The sequence below is a fragment of the Phaethon aethereus genome, assembly GCF_964289735.1.
Source record: "Phaethon aethereus genome assembly, chromosome: 3".
NCBI lineage: Eukaryota > Metazoa > Chordata > Aves > Phaethontiformes > Phaethontidae > Phaethon > Phaethon aethereus.
The window spans coordinates 40,106,152-40,119,041 of record NC_138576.1 but is presented as its reverse complement, the minus strand read 5'-3'; the positions used below and the strand labels follow the sequence as shown (position 1 = coordinate 40,119,041).

The following is a 12,890-nucleotide window of genomic DNA, read 5'->3' as shown; positions in this document are numbered from 1 at the left end:
TATACTACATCTCTTGCTGTCCTGGCTCAGAGAAGTCTGTTGTATCAGCAAAATTTTCTCCACGTAAATTCAAACTGAAGGACCCAATAAAGTGTTCTGGAAAGGATAACTGTCCATAAAGTGCATTGAAATATCCAAATACATATTCAACTTGCCAGACCTATGTCTGGTGCTGAAATCACCACACTGAAAATACTGACTTTTATTCCAAGATAAGAGTGCTGCCTATGACAGCTTGTCCCCTGAAATCAGAAGAAGAAAGAGGGATCTTGGGAAAAAAATATTTATTTCTATATACATACACACATAACACACACATCTGTTTTCTCATGACTAAAAACTGAAGAAAAGTGTAGTAATACATTACTTATAAAAGTTTTCATGCATAAAATAGTCTCGTCTTCAGGTATCTGCTGTAAAAAGACTGAATATATGCAACAGTCTTCATCTTTGTGCAAGAATAGAGACTCTCCTCATAAATATGATGATTTAAGATTTCTCATAATTTCCAGATAACTTTGAAATAAAGCATAAATAGAAATTATTTCATTCTTTAAAACCTCACCTTTTGGAGCAGCAATAGGCTTGACAGTCATCCTCCCAACAAGACATTCCTTCAGCATCGATTCATAATTGACCCAACGATGAACCTATATTAACAAAATTGGTTTTCACTAAATTTGTAATTCTTACTATGTTGTTCTATGCACTGAAATAGAAAAGTTCATTTTTGTATAGTGGCTAATGTAATTTAGCAGATTTTTTTTAAACAGACACTCATTATTGTGTCGTTCAGCACTTATTTTTACTTCTATTATAGAAAGCATGTAATTAAGTGGGGAAAAAAAGTGACCGTGAAAAAGTGACAATAGTTTAATTTATTCATTTTGTGCTTTGCAGTATGTGAACATCATAACCTTGAGCTACAGCAAATATTTCAGAAGAGTATTTTTATGATGTATGCTACGCAATTAACAGAACAAAGACATCTTTACCACAAGGGTAATTAGTCTTGTTTAGATACAAGTGAGGGGAAAAGGGATGAAGGAAACAAAGTTAAAAAAAATAGTAGTTTAGACACACAAACATCTCCTACCAAGTTTGTGTATTTCTGTTTGTTTCTGTCATACTATCACTGAATTATCTGGAAATTACCTATTTTAGAAAGCCAAATAAAGTGAAGAAAAAGTAGTAGCTTTACAGACCAGAACTGGAGAACTTGCAGAGGAAATGGATGGCAGAAAAGCCAATTCTGATAGGGCATCCAGGATAACATCACAAGAAGAGAAAAGGAAATTAAGTGCTGCATGACAATTTCGAATGGTACGTAGAGATTTAAAAATAAAAACTTTAAATTGGACAAGCTAAGGAGATGAGGCAAAGAATCCCACCCACAAGTTGCAGTTTCCCCATATACAGATAACAGAATGAAATTAAGGATTTTGAATGACAGTTAATTTTTCTAGAAATTTGAGAAAAAACAGCAACATGCCAAATTCTTCAAGAGATCAGTATCCAACAGACACAGAATTCTAAAGCAGAGGGGATAGCAACAGAAATGTCTCCAGAACAGGAAAGATATCAGCCAGAAAAAAAAAAAACCATATTTTAAGGATCTGAACACTACTTTCCACTCCCAGGACAAAACAGACAACAAGAACAACAACAAAGTAGCAAGTATTTATCTGAACTTAGTAACAACTTGAGGGGCTTCCCCAAGTATCCCTGATGTCAAGACTCCCATTTCTGAGAACATCATAATTGACAGTGAACCAGGTACAGAATTCCAGGCCACAACTTGATACTGGATAAACTTTTAGGAGAGAAACTCCAAAATTTCTTGAAACCAGAAAATTATGCCCACATCCAACACTTAATTTGTGAAAGGATTAACCAAAGAGAAACTTAAAGCTAAAACAGCATTACATCTTTATTTATGTTCATTGTTAAAAACATTTTGCAAATAAAGGCATAACATACTGTGATGCACAAACTGTAAAGAGGTAACAGATTTCCTTTCAGAAACAGAGGAGGTTTCCTTTCTGTTCTTTCCCAGTTTCTCAGACAAACCTTGTGAGCCAAGGAGCCTCAAAAAATGTCTGTTTCTAAAAAAATACCAACTCAGTGAATCATCTTTTACAGCAGCAGGTTTGCAAGCAATTTCCTACAGAAAGTACACCCATTCTGCAGACCCTTTATTTTCTGAGTCTTTTCAAAACATTTGAAGAAATGGGAAACAAAGAAAAGTCCAACTGTCATGTGGTGATTTGTTCACAATGGGTTAACAGCAGCCCCAGTATTTTTTGTTAGTACTTTGCTCGCTGATAATGCAGTGGTCAAGTTAATAGACAAAAGAATACTACAAGCATTTTTCAAACAGTGACAGTTCTGAGAAGAAAATGCTTCTCAAACGACAGCAATTAGTTGTTGTAGTAATTTATTAAAAAGGTGCTATCTCAAGTTGATGCTAGCTTTATTGCTATTTCTGCTAAAAAAGTACTTTAATAAAATGGTCAAATTGAAGCATCATTCCAACAACATAAAGTGACATTTTCATGATTGTCTTTTCGACAAAGTTTAAACTACATGCCCCTTTCAGCATACCTAAGTGCCATTCTTAGCAGTAATGCATTGCCTTTACTTAGACCTGAAAAACTTTGAATCACCTTTTCCACTGGAATGCCCTAAAGATAATCGGGCAACTCTCGTTTTTCCGAAAACCTTTCAGTGAGCAAGTGTTGTTCGCTGCCAGTTGTTCTCACCTGATCAAAGAGATCTGTACCATCAGTTCCTGCTGCTTTCATCAGTTCATCCTCACCACCGGGATGGTATTCCATGTACGGTGTGACATTATATACAAATCCTACAGGAAATGGAATATAAAAACATGAACAGCATCTTTACAACAGCTACAACCACTCGTATCTCCAAAATCAGCCAAAAGGTTAGTGTATATTAAACACTGTAATGGCAAACAGTAGACATGACTGGAACAAAAAGTATGACTTCCCAAAACCAGAAACATGTGTTACACAATCATATAGAGCACAAGATATATCTTATTACACAAAGAGCCAAATCCTACAATGCCATACCACTTGTCCCTGTGAATGTCTGGAAGAACCTGCAGGGTTACAACTTTAATAAAATAAACCCTTGATGTTGAACATAATGTATCCTAGCAAGGGGATAAAAGAACCAGAAGCTGGTTTAAAGAGAGACATAAAATTGAGCCAGTTAACACACAGAATTCTTTTCACTGTCCTCTCCAATTAAGTTACTCCTAAAGTGCTGTCATAGTTGTTTCCCTACCACCCACCATCTATGGAATAAAATGCCTACAGGAATGAACTGCCTCCCATAAGGAAAAACTGCTACCATCAGCAACAAAACTCCATTCTCCACATTCGTCAATATAAAAAAACTAAACTATGTTCATTAAAGGCTTACAACTCTGGTACCAAATTTGTCCCAGTAAAAGGGCTCAGCATTCTTTCTACATGAGTACCAGCCTCAGTATTTCCAGGGAGATAAAACAATTCTTCTTCATAGGTCTGAAATGCTGAAGTCTAATTATTGTTGCTATGCAACTGGAGTAATTAGAGCCTGGAGAATGCAGCTATAAACAGATTTAACTACCAACATATAGCTGCTAACAAGACTACTGCAGGTCTACCTAGCAGAATATTTAAAGATACATAACATTATCAAAACAGGAAGCTACCAGAAGTGGAACTGTGCCAGTGCTTTCGTAAGAAGCTTTTAGCACGTTAAGAAGTGTACATAAATTACTCTAGAAGGAGAGGTAGACATTCAGCACCGGGCCGGGGGGAGACATACTCGCAATAATCCTAGTTGGTAAGAACAACCATTCCAGACAACAAAGGGAAGGGTCTTTGCATATTTTACTGACCTGATCGCCTGATGGATGTATCCGCTATGCCATCTTGTGTGCAGCACAGATTACTGCATGCAATAAAATCTAGAGTATCTACATAGTTAGGACCTCCTGAGTGTTAGTCAAATGTTCAATTTACTATCAAACTTGCAGGAGCAAAAGAAATCTCATTCATATACCCTTCACGCTTTTTTTTGACTCCCCTGACATCCCACTTGATATATAAAATTTGTGGCCTATATGACAGCTTTGATGATCATCATACGGGCTTTTTGAAGAAAGTTAGCTGTTGCTGTTCTTTTACTTCACATTCCTCTCATCAATCTCTGCTCCTTCTTATAGAGACGCAGTCTATCTACCAATGCAGACACCTCACTTAGCTTTTCCACAATGGTGTTATTTTACTACCTGTCCACATATCAGGTCTACAGATAATCTACCAGGATTCCCAGTTACACTGGTTTTTTCATTAGTAGTCCTACAACAAAGAAAAGGCAGAGATGTAAAAATTTAAAGACAGGTACAGAAGCAGCATGATGGAGTTCTTGTAAAAAACAACTTCAGAAATGCAGTCAAGGGGGAATAAGATATTAAAAACAAAACAGAAGTGTTTTTAAGCAGTGATTCTGTCTGCAGTAGATGTCTCTTTTTGAGAGATAAAAAAAGAACAGACCTCCACAGTAAATAAGCTTTCTTTAGCTCTTCTCCCACTATAGTTTTGCTAGCATGTGCAAAAGCAGCACACAGAGCATTAACAATCCTATTATTTTGTTCAAAAGCCAGTACCAAATGACATTTTACCCTTGCTTTCACTCTCATCCCCTTTAACATCCAACAAAAACACAGTTGCCCTCAAAGAAATTCTTAACTTTCTTTTGCTGGAGTTCAGAGATGACATTATGTTAAATATCAGTGATGTTCCTTACCAGATCAAAGTTAGCACTAAACGAACCACTCTTCCTAGAGTAACGTCACACTAGCTACTCTGATGTTCTTAATCTATCTTCATAGAACTGCTACTATCTCATAACAAATTTAAGGTGGTATTAATGTATTTTAGCAACTGAATGATTAAACTGGAGAGCGAACACTTTACTCCTTTCTGTAGGACAACTAGGAACATCCTTTTCAGCACTGAAAATACGCTTCTAGTCACAGCTATTGCTCCAAACCACCTTTCACACATTGTTAACTTATAACATATGATACTTTCAACTTTTGAGCTAAATTTTCACAAAAACAAGAACATAAATAGAATGGCTTAGTTTCCAAAGTGTATTGGGTTTACATGGCAAGGTTTTGGTAGCCGGGGGTGCCACAGGGGTGGCTTCTGTGAGAAGCTGCTAGAAGCTTCCCCTGTGATGAAGAGAGCCAAAGCCAGCCAGTTCCAAGATGGACCCCACCGCCAGCCAAGGCCAAGCCCATCAGTGATGGTGACAGTGCCTCCGGGGTAACAGAGTTAAAAAGGGAGGGGAAAAAATCTGCGTGGACAATAGCAGCAGAGAGGAGTGAGAATATTTGAGAGGAACAGCTCTGCAGACACCCAGGTCAGTGCAGAAGGAGGGCCAGGAGCTGCTCCAGGCGCTGGAGCAGAGACTCCCCGGCAGCCCCTGGGGAAGCCCATGGCGAGGCCGGCTGTGTCCCTGCAGCCATGGAGCTCCACGCTGGAGCAGATCTCCACCTGCAGCCTGGGGAGGACCCCACGCCAGAGCAGGGGGATGCCTGAAGGAGGAAACCCATGCTGCAGCAGGCTCCTGGCAGGACGTGTGGACCCGTGGAGGAGCAGGTTTGCTGGCAGGACTTGTGACCCCATGGAGGCCCCAGTTCCTGAAGGACGGCATCCCGTGGAAGTGACTCAGGATGAAGCAGTTCATGAAGAACTGCAGCCCGTGGGAAGAACTCACAATGGATAAGTTCATGGAGGACAGTCTCCTGTGGGAGGGACCCCACACTGGAGCAGGGCAAGAGTGTGAGGAGTCCTCCCCCTGAAGAGGAAGGAGCAGCAGAGACAGCGTGTGATGAACTGACCACAACCCCCATTCCCCATCCCCCCGAGCCATTGGAGGGGAGAAGGTAGAGAAATCAGGAGTGAAGTTGAGCCTGGGAAGAAGGGAGGCATGGAGGGAAGGTGTTTTAAGATTTTTTTCTTACTTCTCGTTATCCTACTCTGATATGATTGGTAATAAATTAAACTAATTTTTTTTCTCCAGGTTGAGTCTGTTTTGCCCTTGACAGTAATTGGTGACTGATCTCTCCCTGTCCTTATCTCGACCCAAAAGCCTTTTGTTATATTTTCTCTCCCCTGTCCAGCTGAGGAGGGGAGTGATAGAGCGGCTTTGATGGACACCTGGCCTTCAGCCAGGGTCAACCCACCACACACCAGTATTTGTTATGCTAGACAGAAATTTCAATCGCTCTGTGTGGCAACTGTAATTTGCCTTGCTAAGTTTTATGAAGTAATATGTGGGCTTGCACACTTATTTTCGAAAGACCATTCTACAAGTTTAAGTAACATTTTTAATATTTATATGTCTCTGGATACTTTAAAGCAATCACTAAAAATAGTCAACCGGTAAGGATAATAAATTATCCAAGACTGAGGAGTGTAAGTACATGTCAGCATTTTCAACACCTTATTCTTGCTAAGCCCTTGTTATCTGAGACATAACCTACAATCTTGTGTTTTATTATTTTCATATGCAGATATAAAATAGGCATAAAATATGCCCACTTGGAAGACTTCTTAAGAAAGGCTTGAAAGCAAAGAAAATCTTTGTAACACAAAATCTCTAACTTGAACAAAGTTGCATCCAATTATGTCAATTGGCCTAAACATAGAAGGCGCATAGTTTGTTTTGGGGTGTGGCTTTTGTTGCTGTTGTTTGGGTTTTGTTGCTTCTTTAAGTAGAGAAGAGAGAAGCTAGGCAAAAAAAGCAGAAGAAATATCAAGCAACGAACCTCTTATACATATCCAGCAGTCCTCCTTTGTGTTGTGTTTAGCAAGCTCATCTTCAGTCACTTCAATTAGCCTCCCTTTTAAACCAGTCAAGTCCTTCCCACTTTTAGATAGTCGAATCCAATCCATAAGACTCCTTCCTGGTTTTAAAGGTACCTGAAAAAGAACAAATGTACAAACATTTTTAAACTCTAAGGGAAGAAAGAGCCATTCAATACACTTTTCTAAGCTCCCTAGGACAACTCAGACAAAACAAGAAATAACACAACCCATACTCTTCACTGATATTTGGGAGCCCTACATGCAGTAAGGGTGCTTAAGGAAGTGTCCTATCTAGTAACCCAGACAAGGGAATTATTAAACATCAACAAACATTTAGATGACTCTTCCCAAAGCAAATTGCTGATACCAAGTCCTCCTGTGGTGGTAAAAAGTTTTTATCAGCATAATTTGAGAAATGGCCTGGGAACATATAAGCAACAAAGAAGAGAGATTTAAAAATCATGGCCAGGTAGGACAAGGTAGGAAATTTCACCTTCACAGCATTCAGAAAGGCTTTCCGCAAGCCCCACAGCAATGGGAAATCTCACCCAGAGAAAGCTGGGACTGAAGTATTCTAGCTTACCAGGGATGTACTACACTGTCCTGCCTGAAAGGCAAAGCAAAATCTTCAGGGTGTCTAGCACCTTCCTTTTCAACAGCACCACACACTAGGAACCCCTTTGATCCCAACTCTAACAGCAGGGAGCAGGGTTAAAGAATCGTGGTCTTACAAAACTGCAGCAAAACCAGAAGCAAGAAAGCTAAAGAGTGCATAGACCCACAAGGCTTGATGCTACTTTAGTCAGAGTTTGCTTTCCAGGTGATGTCTGCAGCCACCAAGTGCCCCCAAAACCACGCCAAAGACCCAACACATAAAGCGTAAACTGTGCGCAGTAATCTCAAGCTGAAAGTCTCCGTCTCTGCACAGGAGGAACCCGGGACAGCCTGGGAAGGCACAGCAGAAAGCGTTATCACCGCCGCCTTCTAAATCGAGAAGTACGACGTATTTTTCAGAGACGCTGCGAAGCCGGCCCCTCGCCCGGGGGCCCTGCCACAGCCGCCGCGTCCCCTCGACGGTGGCTGGAGCATGAGGCGTCTCGGGGGAGGCGGCCAGAGGCAACCCTGCCTCAGCCACAACCGGGAACCGACCGGCAAGCCACAGCAGCTCCGCCGAGAGCGCAAGCCACGCAGCCGGCCCAAACTAAGCGAGGGAAAACGCCCCGGCCCGCGCCCTCCACCCCCCCAAGCGACGGTCACCGGCAGCCCCGCGGCCGAGGCATAAGCAGCCCCGCAAGGCTCTAAGCCGCTGTGCCGGGGAAGGCCCCAAAGCCGACTCGCCACTGACTCCCACCTCCGCGGCGACAGAGCGGTCCTCACCTTGGCGCGACCGCCCGCAGCCACCCGCTGCTGGGAGCCGGGCGCGGGGAAGGCCTGCGGCGGCACGTTCAGCATCCTGCGGCCCGGGCCGCGGCCTGCGCCCCGGCGGCCTGGCGGGCGGAGCGCTGCGGCACGGCGCGCAGGCGCGGCGGCGGGCGGGGCCCCGGCCTGGGCGGGATTCAGGCGCGTTAGCGGCCTACGGGTACCGGAGCGGCCGCGTCGCTTCGGGCGGGCAGGAGCTCGGTGGAAACCGCCTGGGAGTAGACATCCCTGCTGCCATCTCGGTGTCCAACTGCGGGGCGGTGACAGGCTCCCCGAGGGCAGCACAGGCGGGTGTTGAGGAGAGAGCACGGTGCACCATGTAAGGCCTTCCTCTTGCCTCCCACACAGAATTTGTCTTCCATTACACTAAAGTTGGTTTTAACGTACAGGTCGCCCAGCGCTGGGTATGGTTCTTGAGCTCGAAGGTTGTTATAACAGGCACTGTTGCTGCTACCCACACTCTGAAGGTAAAATAGTGAGAACAGCTGTGCCTGAGGAGTTGCTCCTTCCTGCCAGGCTGTGCCATAGAATCACAGAGTCATTAAGGTTGGAAAGGACCTCTAAGATCATCAAGTCCAACCGTCAACCCAGCACCACCATGTCCACTAAACCACGTTCCAAAGTGCCACATCTACACGTTTTTTGAACACACCCATTGACAGTGACTCCACCACCTCCCTGGGCAGCCTGTTCCAATGCTTGACCACTCTCTCAGGAAAGACATTTTTCCTAATATCCAATCTAAACATCCCCTGGCGCAACTTGAGGCCATTTCCTCTCATCCCATCGCTAGTTACTTGGGAGAAGAGACCAACACCCACCTCACCACAACCCCCTTTCAGGTAGCTGTAGAGAGCAATAAGGTCTCCCCTCAGCCTCCTCCAGACTGAACAACCCCAGTTCCCTCAGCCGCTCCTCATGCTCCAGACCCCTCACCAGCTTCGTTGCCCTTCTCTGGACACGCTCCAGCACCTCAATGTCCTTCTTGTAGTGAGGGGCCCAAAACTGAACACAGGATTCGAGGTGTGGCCTCACCAGTGCCGAGTACAGGGGTACAATCACTTCCCTATTCCTGCTGGCCGCACTGTTTCTGATACAGGCCAGGATGCTGTTGGCTTTCTTGGCCACCTGGGCACACTGCCGGCTCATGTTCAGCTGGCTGTCAACCAGCACCCCCAGGTCCTTTTCTGCCAGGCAGCTGGGAGCAGAGGTGAAAGGGCAAAAGCTCCAGGGATGCTGTTGACATGCTGAGCCAGCCCAGCCTGCAGCAACACACACTGCCCCCAGCACACAGGCAAGGGCAGCAGAAGTATGCAAACAAGCTGTAGCCCCCAGAGGCATCGGCATTTGAATTCAAGTTTTGGATTTTTTTTTTTTTTGTCGCTTTAAGGGCTTTGGCCTGCATGATGACGGGTACCAAACTTTGCTTCAATTATCAAAAGCAAACTCACAATCAAGACAACTGATGTTAGAGCTTTTTCCTCATTTCTTGATCTCCACTTTACAAACAAAACTGGTAGTTTCATACTGTATTTATGTATAACAATACAGCTCATGTACATGAAAGAGCATGAGTGACTCAAGGCAAACCCCTTCTTTAAAAGCAAGAACTAGAGTAGAACTTAGACACTTCTCTCCATCTGGAAAACAGCTATATCGTTTCTCTTTTCCATGTTTGAAACTGTTGTAACATTGGAATACTTAATCCAATGATTCCTTAATATGCTTCCCCATGGAGCCCACTAAATCACAATGAAAAAGCTTTCCTTGTGTCCTCAAACTTTGAAGACGCCGCATAACCATAGAGCCCTTTAAAGCAAGGCATCCGTTTCCTCTGCTCCTAAAATTGATGTCCAAGTTGCGGTCTACAAAATATAGGGCCTCGGATAAAATTACTGATCAATACTTTCCCTGCCTAAAACAGGACAGGAATAGAACAAAGAAAAAAGGCTCAGATAAAAGTACAAAACATTTCAGTTTTATTAAGAATAACTTACATACAAATAAATTATCTTTAAAAATACTATAATACATGTTTATATTAAGTTTAAATTAAGTATTAGAAGTTGCGTTGGCCTTTCCTGCAATCAACAATCCGATTCTGTTCTTGAATCTTGTTCCAGTTCATCTTCATCATCTTCGCTATCCGAGTCTTCGTAAAAGGAAATTGTAGCTTGAACTGGAAAGTTTTTCAGAAGTGCTTCAGCTTCCTGATATAAGTAATCATAGCACCTTGATTTGGGCCAAAATAGCCTGCAACAAGCATACAGTAGGTTTGCTTATTGTTACATATTCTACTTGGAGGATGACTGACAACAAAATTTCACTGCTGATTCTTAAGACAAGCATCCTACAGAGTTTTTCCTCACATGTTCAATTCCTAAACTGCTTTCTACATTTAAATATAAAAAGTGTTCTCTGGATTCTGTATTTTTGCCTGAAAAGATGAAGATGCACTTAAAGTGCTAGTATTGCAGCAAAACTACTCTAAAGCCCAAGATCCACTGCATGTGAAACTTAGCACTCCAGCACCTCCAGTATTACCTGGGGTTGAGATCCAAATCATACTGCCCTCACTAGAACTATTCCTAGGGAATATAGCAGGTCTCAAACAGGATCCCAAATATATTTGCATTAAATTAGTATTTTTGTTACTGAAGGTCCCCAACCTAGATGGTTGACAAATCTCAAAGTGAAAGGAGTATTAAATGTGTAAAAGGGGATCAGGCCTTGATATTTCACCCAAAACTCCCACTTTTTCAAGAAGAATCATCCAACAGAAGATGCCCCATGGGTCCACATTTTAGTCTGTGTTGTATCCAGAAATTAACATGAAAATTGCTGATAATATCATGGTGTAGCAAGGCCTATCAGCTAGTGAGACAACACACTGCAGTTAATATACTCTATATATTTCCTTTTCAGAACTGACAGATACTGGCATTACATTCATCGCTAAAGCAGTAGTCATATGAGTATTTTTCTCGGCAACGCTGGCTTGGTCAGCCCATGCCGTCTCCTCCCGGCCACTCTTTCCCCGTGCCTGCACCTGCAGGACACTGGAGGTCTGCAGAGCAAGACAGCCTAGGAACCACTCCCTCTCCTTTTTTTAAATCCTGGGCACAGGAATGAGTAGCAAGGTGCTTCAGCCAACCATGCCACCACAAAAAAAACCCACCAAAACCCCCACATAACAGTGTAACACGTCTAAGTCCCACAGCACAGCAGAATGTCAACATCTCATCTGATAGATCTGGTAAATCCACAAGTGCGGGCAATCATTTGCCCAATGACCTGTCACTTCAAAAGCACTTAGATGGCTAAATCTCTCCGAAGGCACTTTAATATCTACACAAACACACGGGTGGGAACAAAAGGGGCGCGGCCAACCCGGCGCTACCCCGCCGAGCAAGGGGCTCGGGCCGCGCAGCACTACGGGCCCGGGCAGCGAGCGGGCCCGGGTGCCCGGCGCTCCCCCGCGGGAACCGGCGTCGTCCCGGGACAGCCACTTACCTGACGGGGTGCGTGTACTGCGCCAGCTTTCGGGAGGCTCCCGCCAGCCCGCGGGGGCTGTGAGGCTGGGGAGGAGAGAGAGCAGAGATCAGCACCCGGCCCGCGGGGGGCCCCACCCCGCGCAGCCCCCGCCCCCGCTGCGACTCCCCTACGCGTTCCTACGGCCGCGCCGGCGGCCGGCGCCTCCCCGGCCCGCACCACTCACCAAGCCGGGGCCGGGCCGCCGAGCCGCGTCGCCTGGCGCCGATACCCAGGGCCTCCAGAAGGGCGCGGACCTGCGGGGCAAGGGCAGGGCTGCTGGGGCCGGGCCGGGCCGCGCCCCGCGCCGGGGTGAAGAGGAGGAGGAGGAGGAGAGGGGCGAGTAGCCCCGCGGGGGCAGCGGCGCCGAGGGCGGGCGGGGACAGCCGCACACCGTCCCTCCGCCCTCCATCATCCGCCGGTCCGCGGCCGCTCGCCTGGCCCGGCCCGCCCCGGGCCCGGAGGCTTTTATAGCCGTCGGCGGCCGCTGCGCGCTGCGGAGCCCACCTCCCCCGGCTCATTTGCCAGCGCCATCAACAAAAAGGCTCCGCGCGAAGGCGCCGCTGTGTCAACACGGGGCGCGGGCGCGTGCATGCCCCAAATGGCCGGGGGGGGGGGGGGTGCGTATGGATTTAGCAAGTGGGTGTTAATCGCACTTGAGCAGACACATGGCTGCTGCCGGCGCGGGGGGGGACTGCCCCTGTGGGAACGGAGCGGCGAGCGCGGGGCGAGGCAGCGGCGGGGCCGTGCCCGGGCCGCCCTCCCGCCCCGGCGGCGGCGGCGGGAGGGGGGCGTCAAGCGGCCGCGAGCGCAGCCTTTTGTTGTTAAACCCGTGTTTGTTTCTCCCCTCAAGCGGCGAGGCGAGGCGTGCGGGAAGGCAGGGCCCGGCCCGCGCCGCGGCCGGCAGGGCCCTGCGTTGCCCGTCCCCCGGCCGGGGGGAGCGGGGCTGCCCCGGGGGAGCTCTCCCCGAGGCCCCCGCGCAGACACAGGCAGGGGGTTTCGCCTGGCGTGGTGCAAAAAACGACGCTACTTAACGGGGTCGTT

At 46.1% G+C, this 12,890-nt stretch overlaps 2 protein-coding genes across 2 annotated transcripts in view; both read right to left on the bottom strand.

Moving 5' to 3' along the window:
- Window positions 1-8,348, bottom strand: part of CYB5R4 (cytochrome b5 reductase 4) — a gene marked incomplete at both ends in the record, with an annotated part of 46,303 nt that extends 37,955 nt beyond the window's left edge. Inside the window, 4 exons of the mRNA XM_081998194.1 lie at window positions 566-650; window positions 2,763-2,863; window positions 6,857-7,010; window positions 8,274-8,348. Of these exons, the coding sequence (XP_081854320.1) occupies window positions 566-650; window positions 2,763-2,863; window positions 6,857-7,010; window positions 8,274-8,348 (415 nt within the window). The remainder of the gene's footprint in view (window positions 1-565; window positions 651-2,762; window positions 2,864-6,856; window positions 7,011-8,273) is intronic.
- A 2,054-nt stretch (window positions 8,349-10,402) lies between these two features.
- Window positions 10,403-12,367, bottom strand: RIPPLY2 (ripply transcriptional repressor 2; the record flags this gene model as incomplete). Its single annotated transcript, XM_081998668.1, is given in 4 exon segments — window positions 10,403-10,568; window positions 11,829-11,893; window positions 12,034-12,349; window positions 12,351-12,367. Coding segments are annotated over 4 exon segments (564 nt in total).
- Window positions 12,368-12,890: the final 523 nt, after the last annotated feature.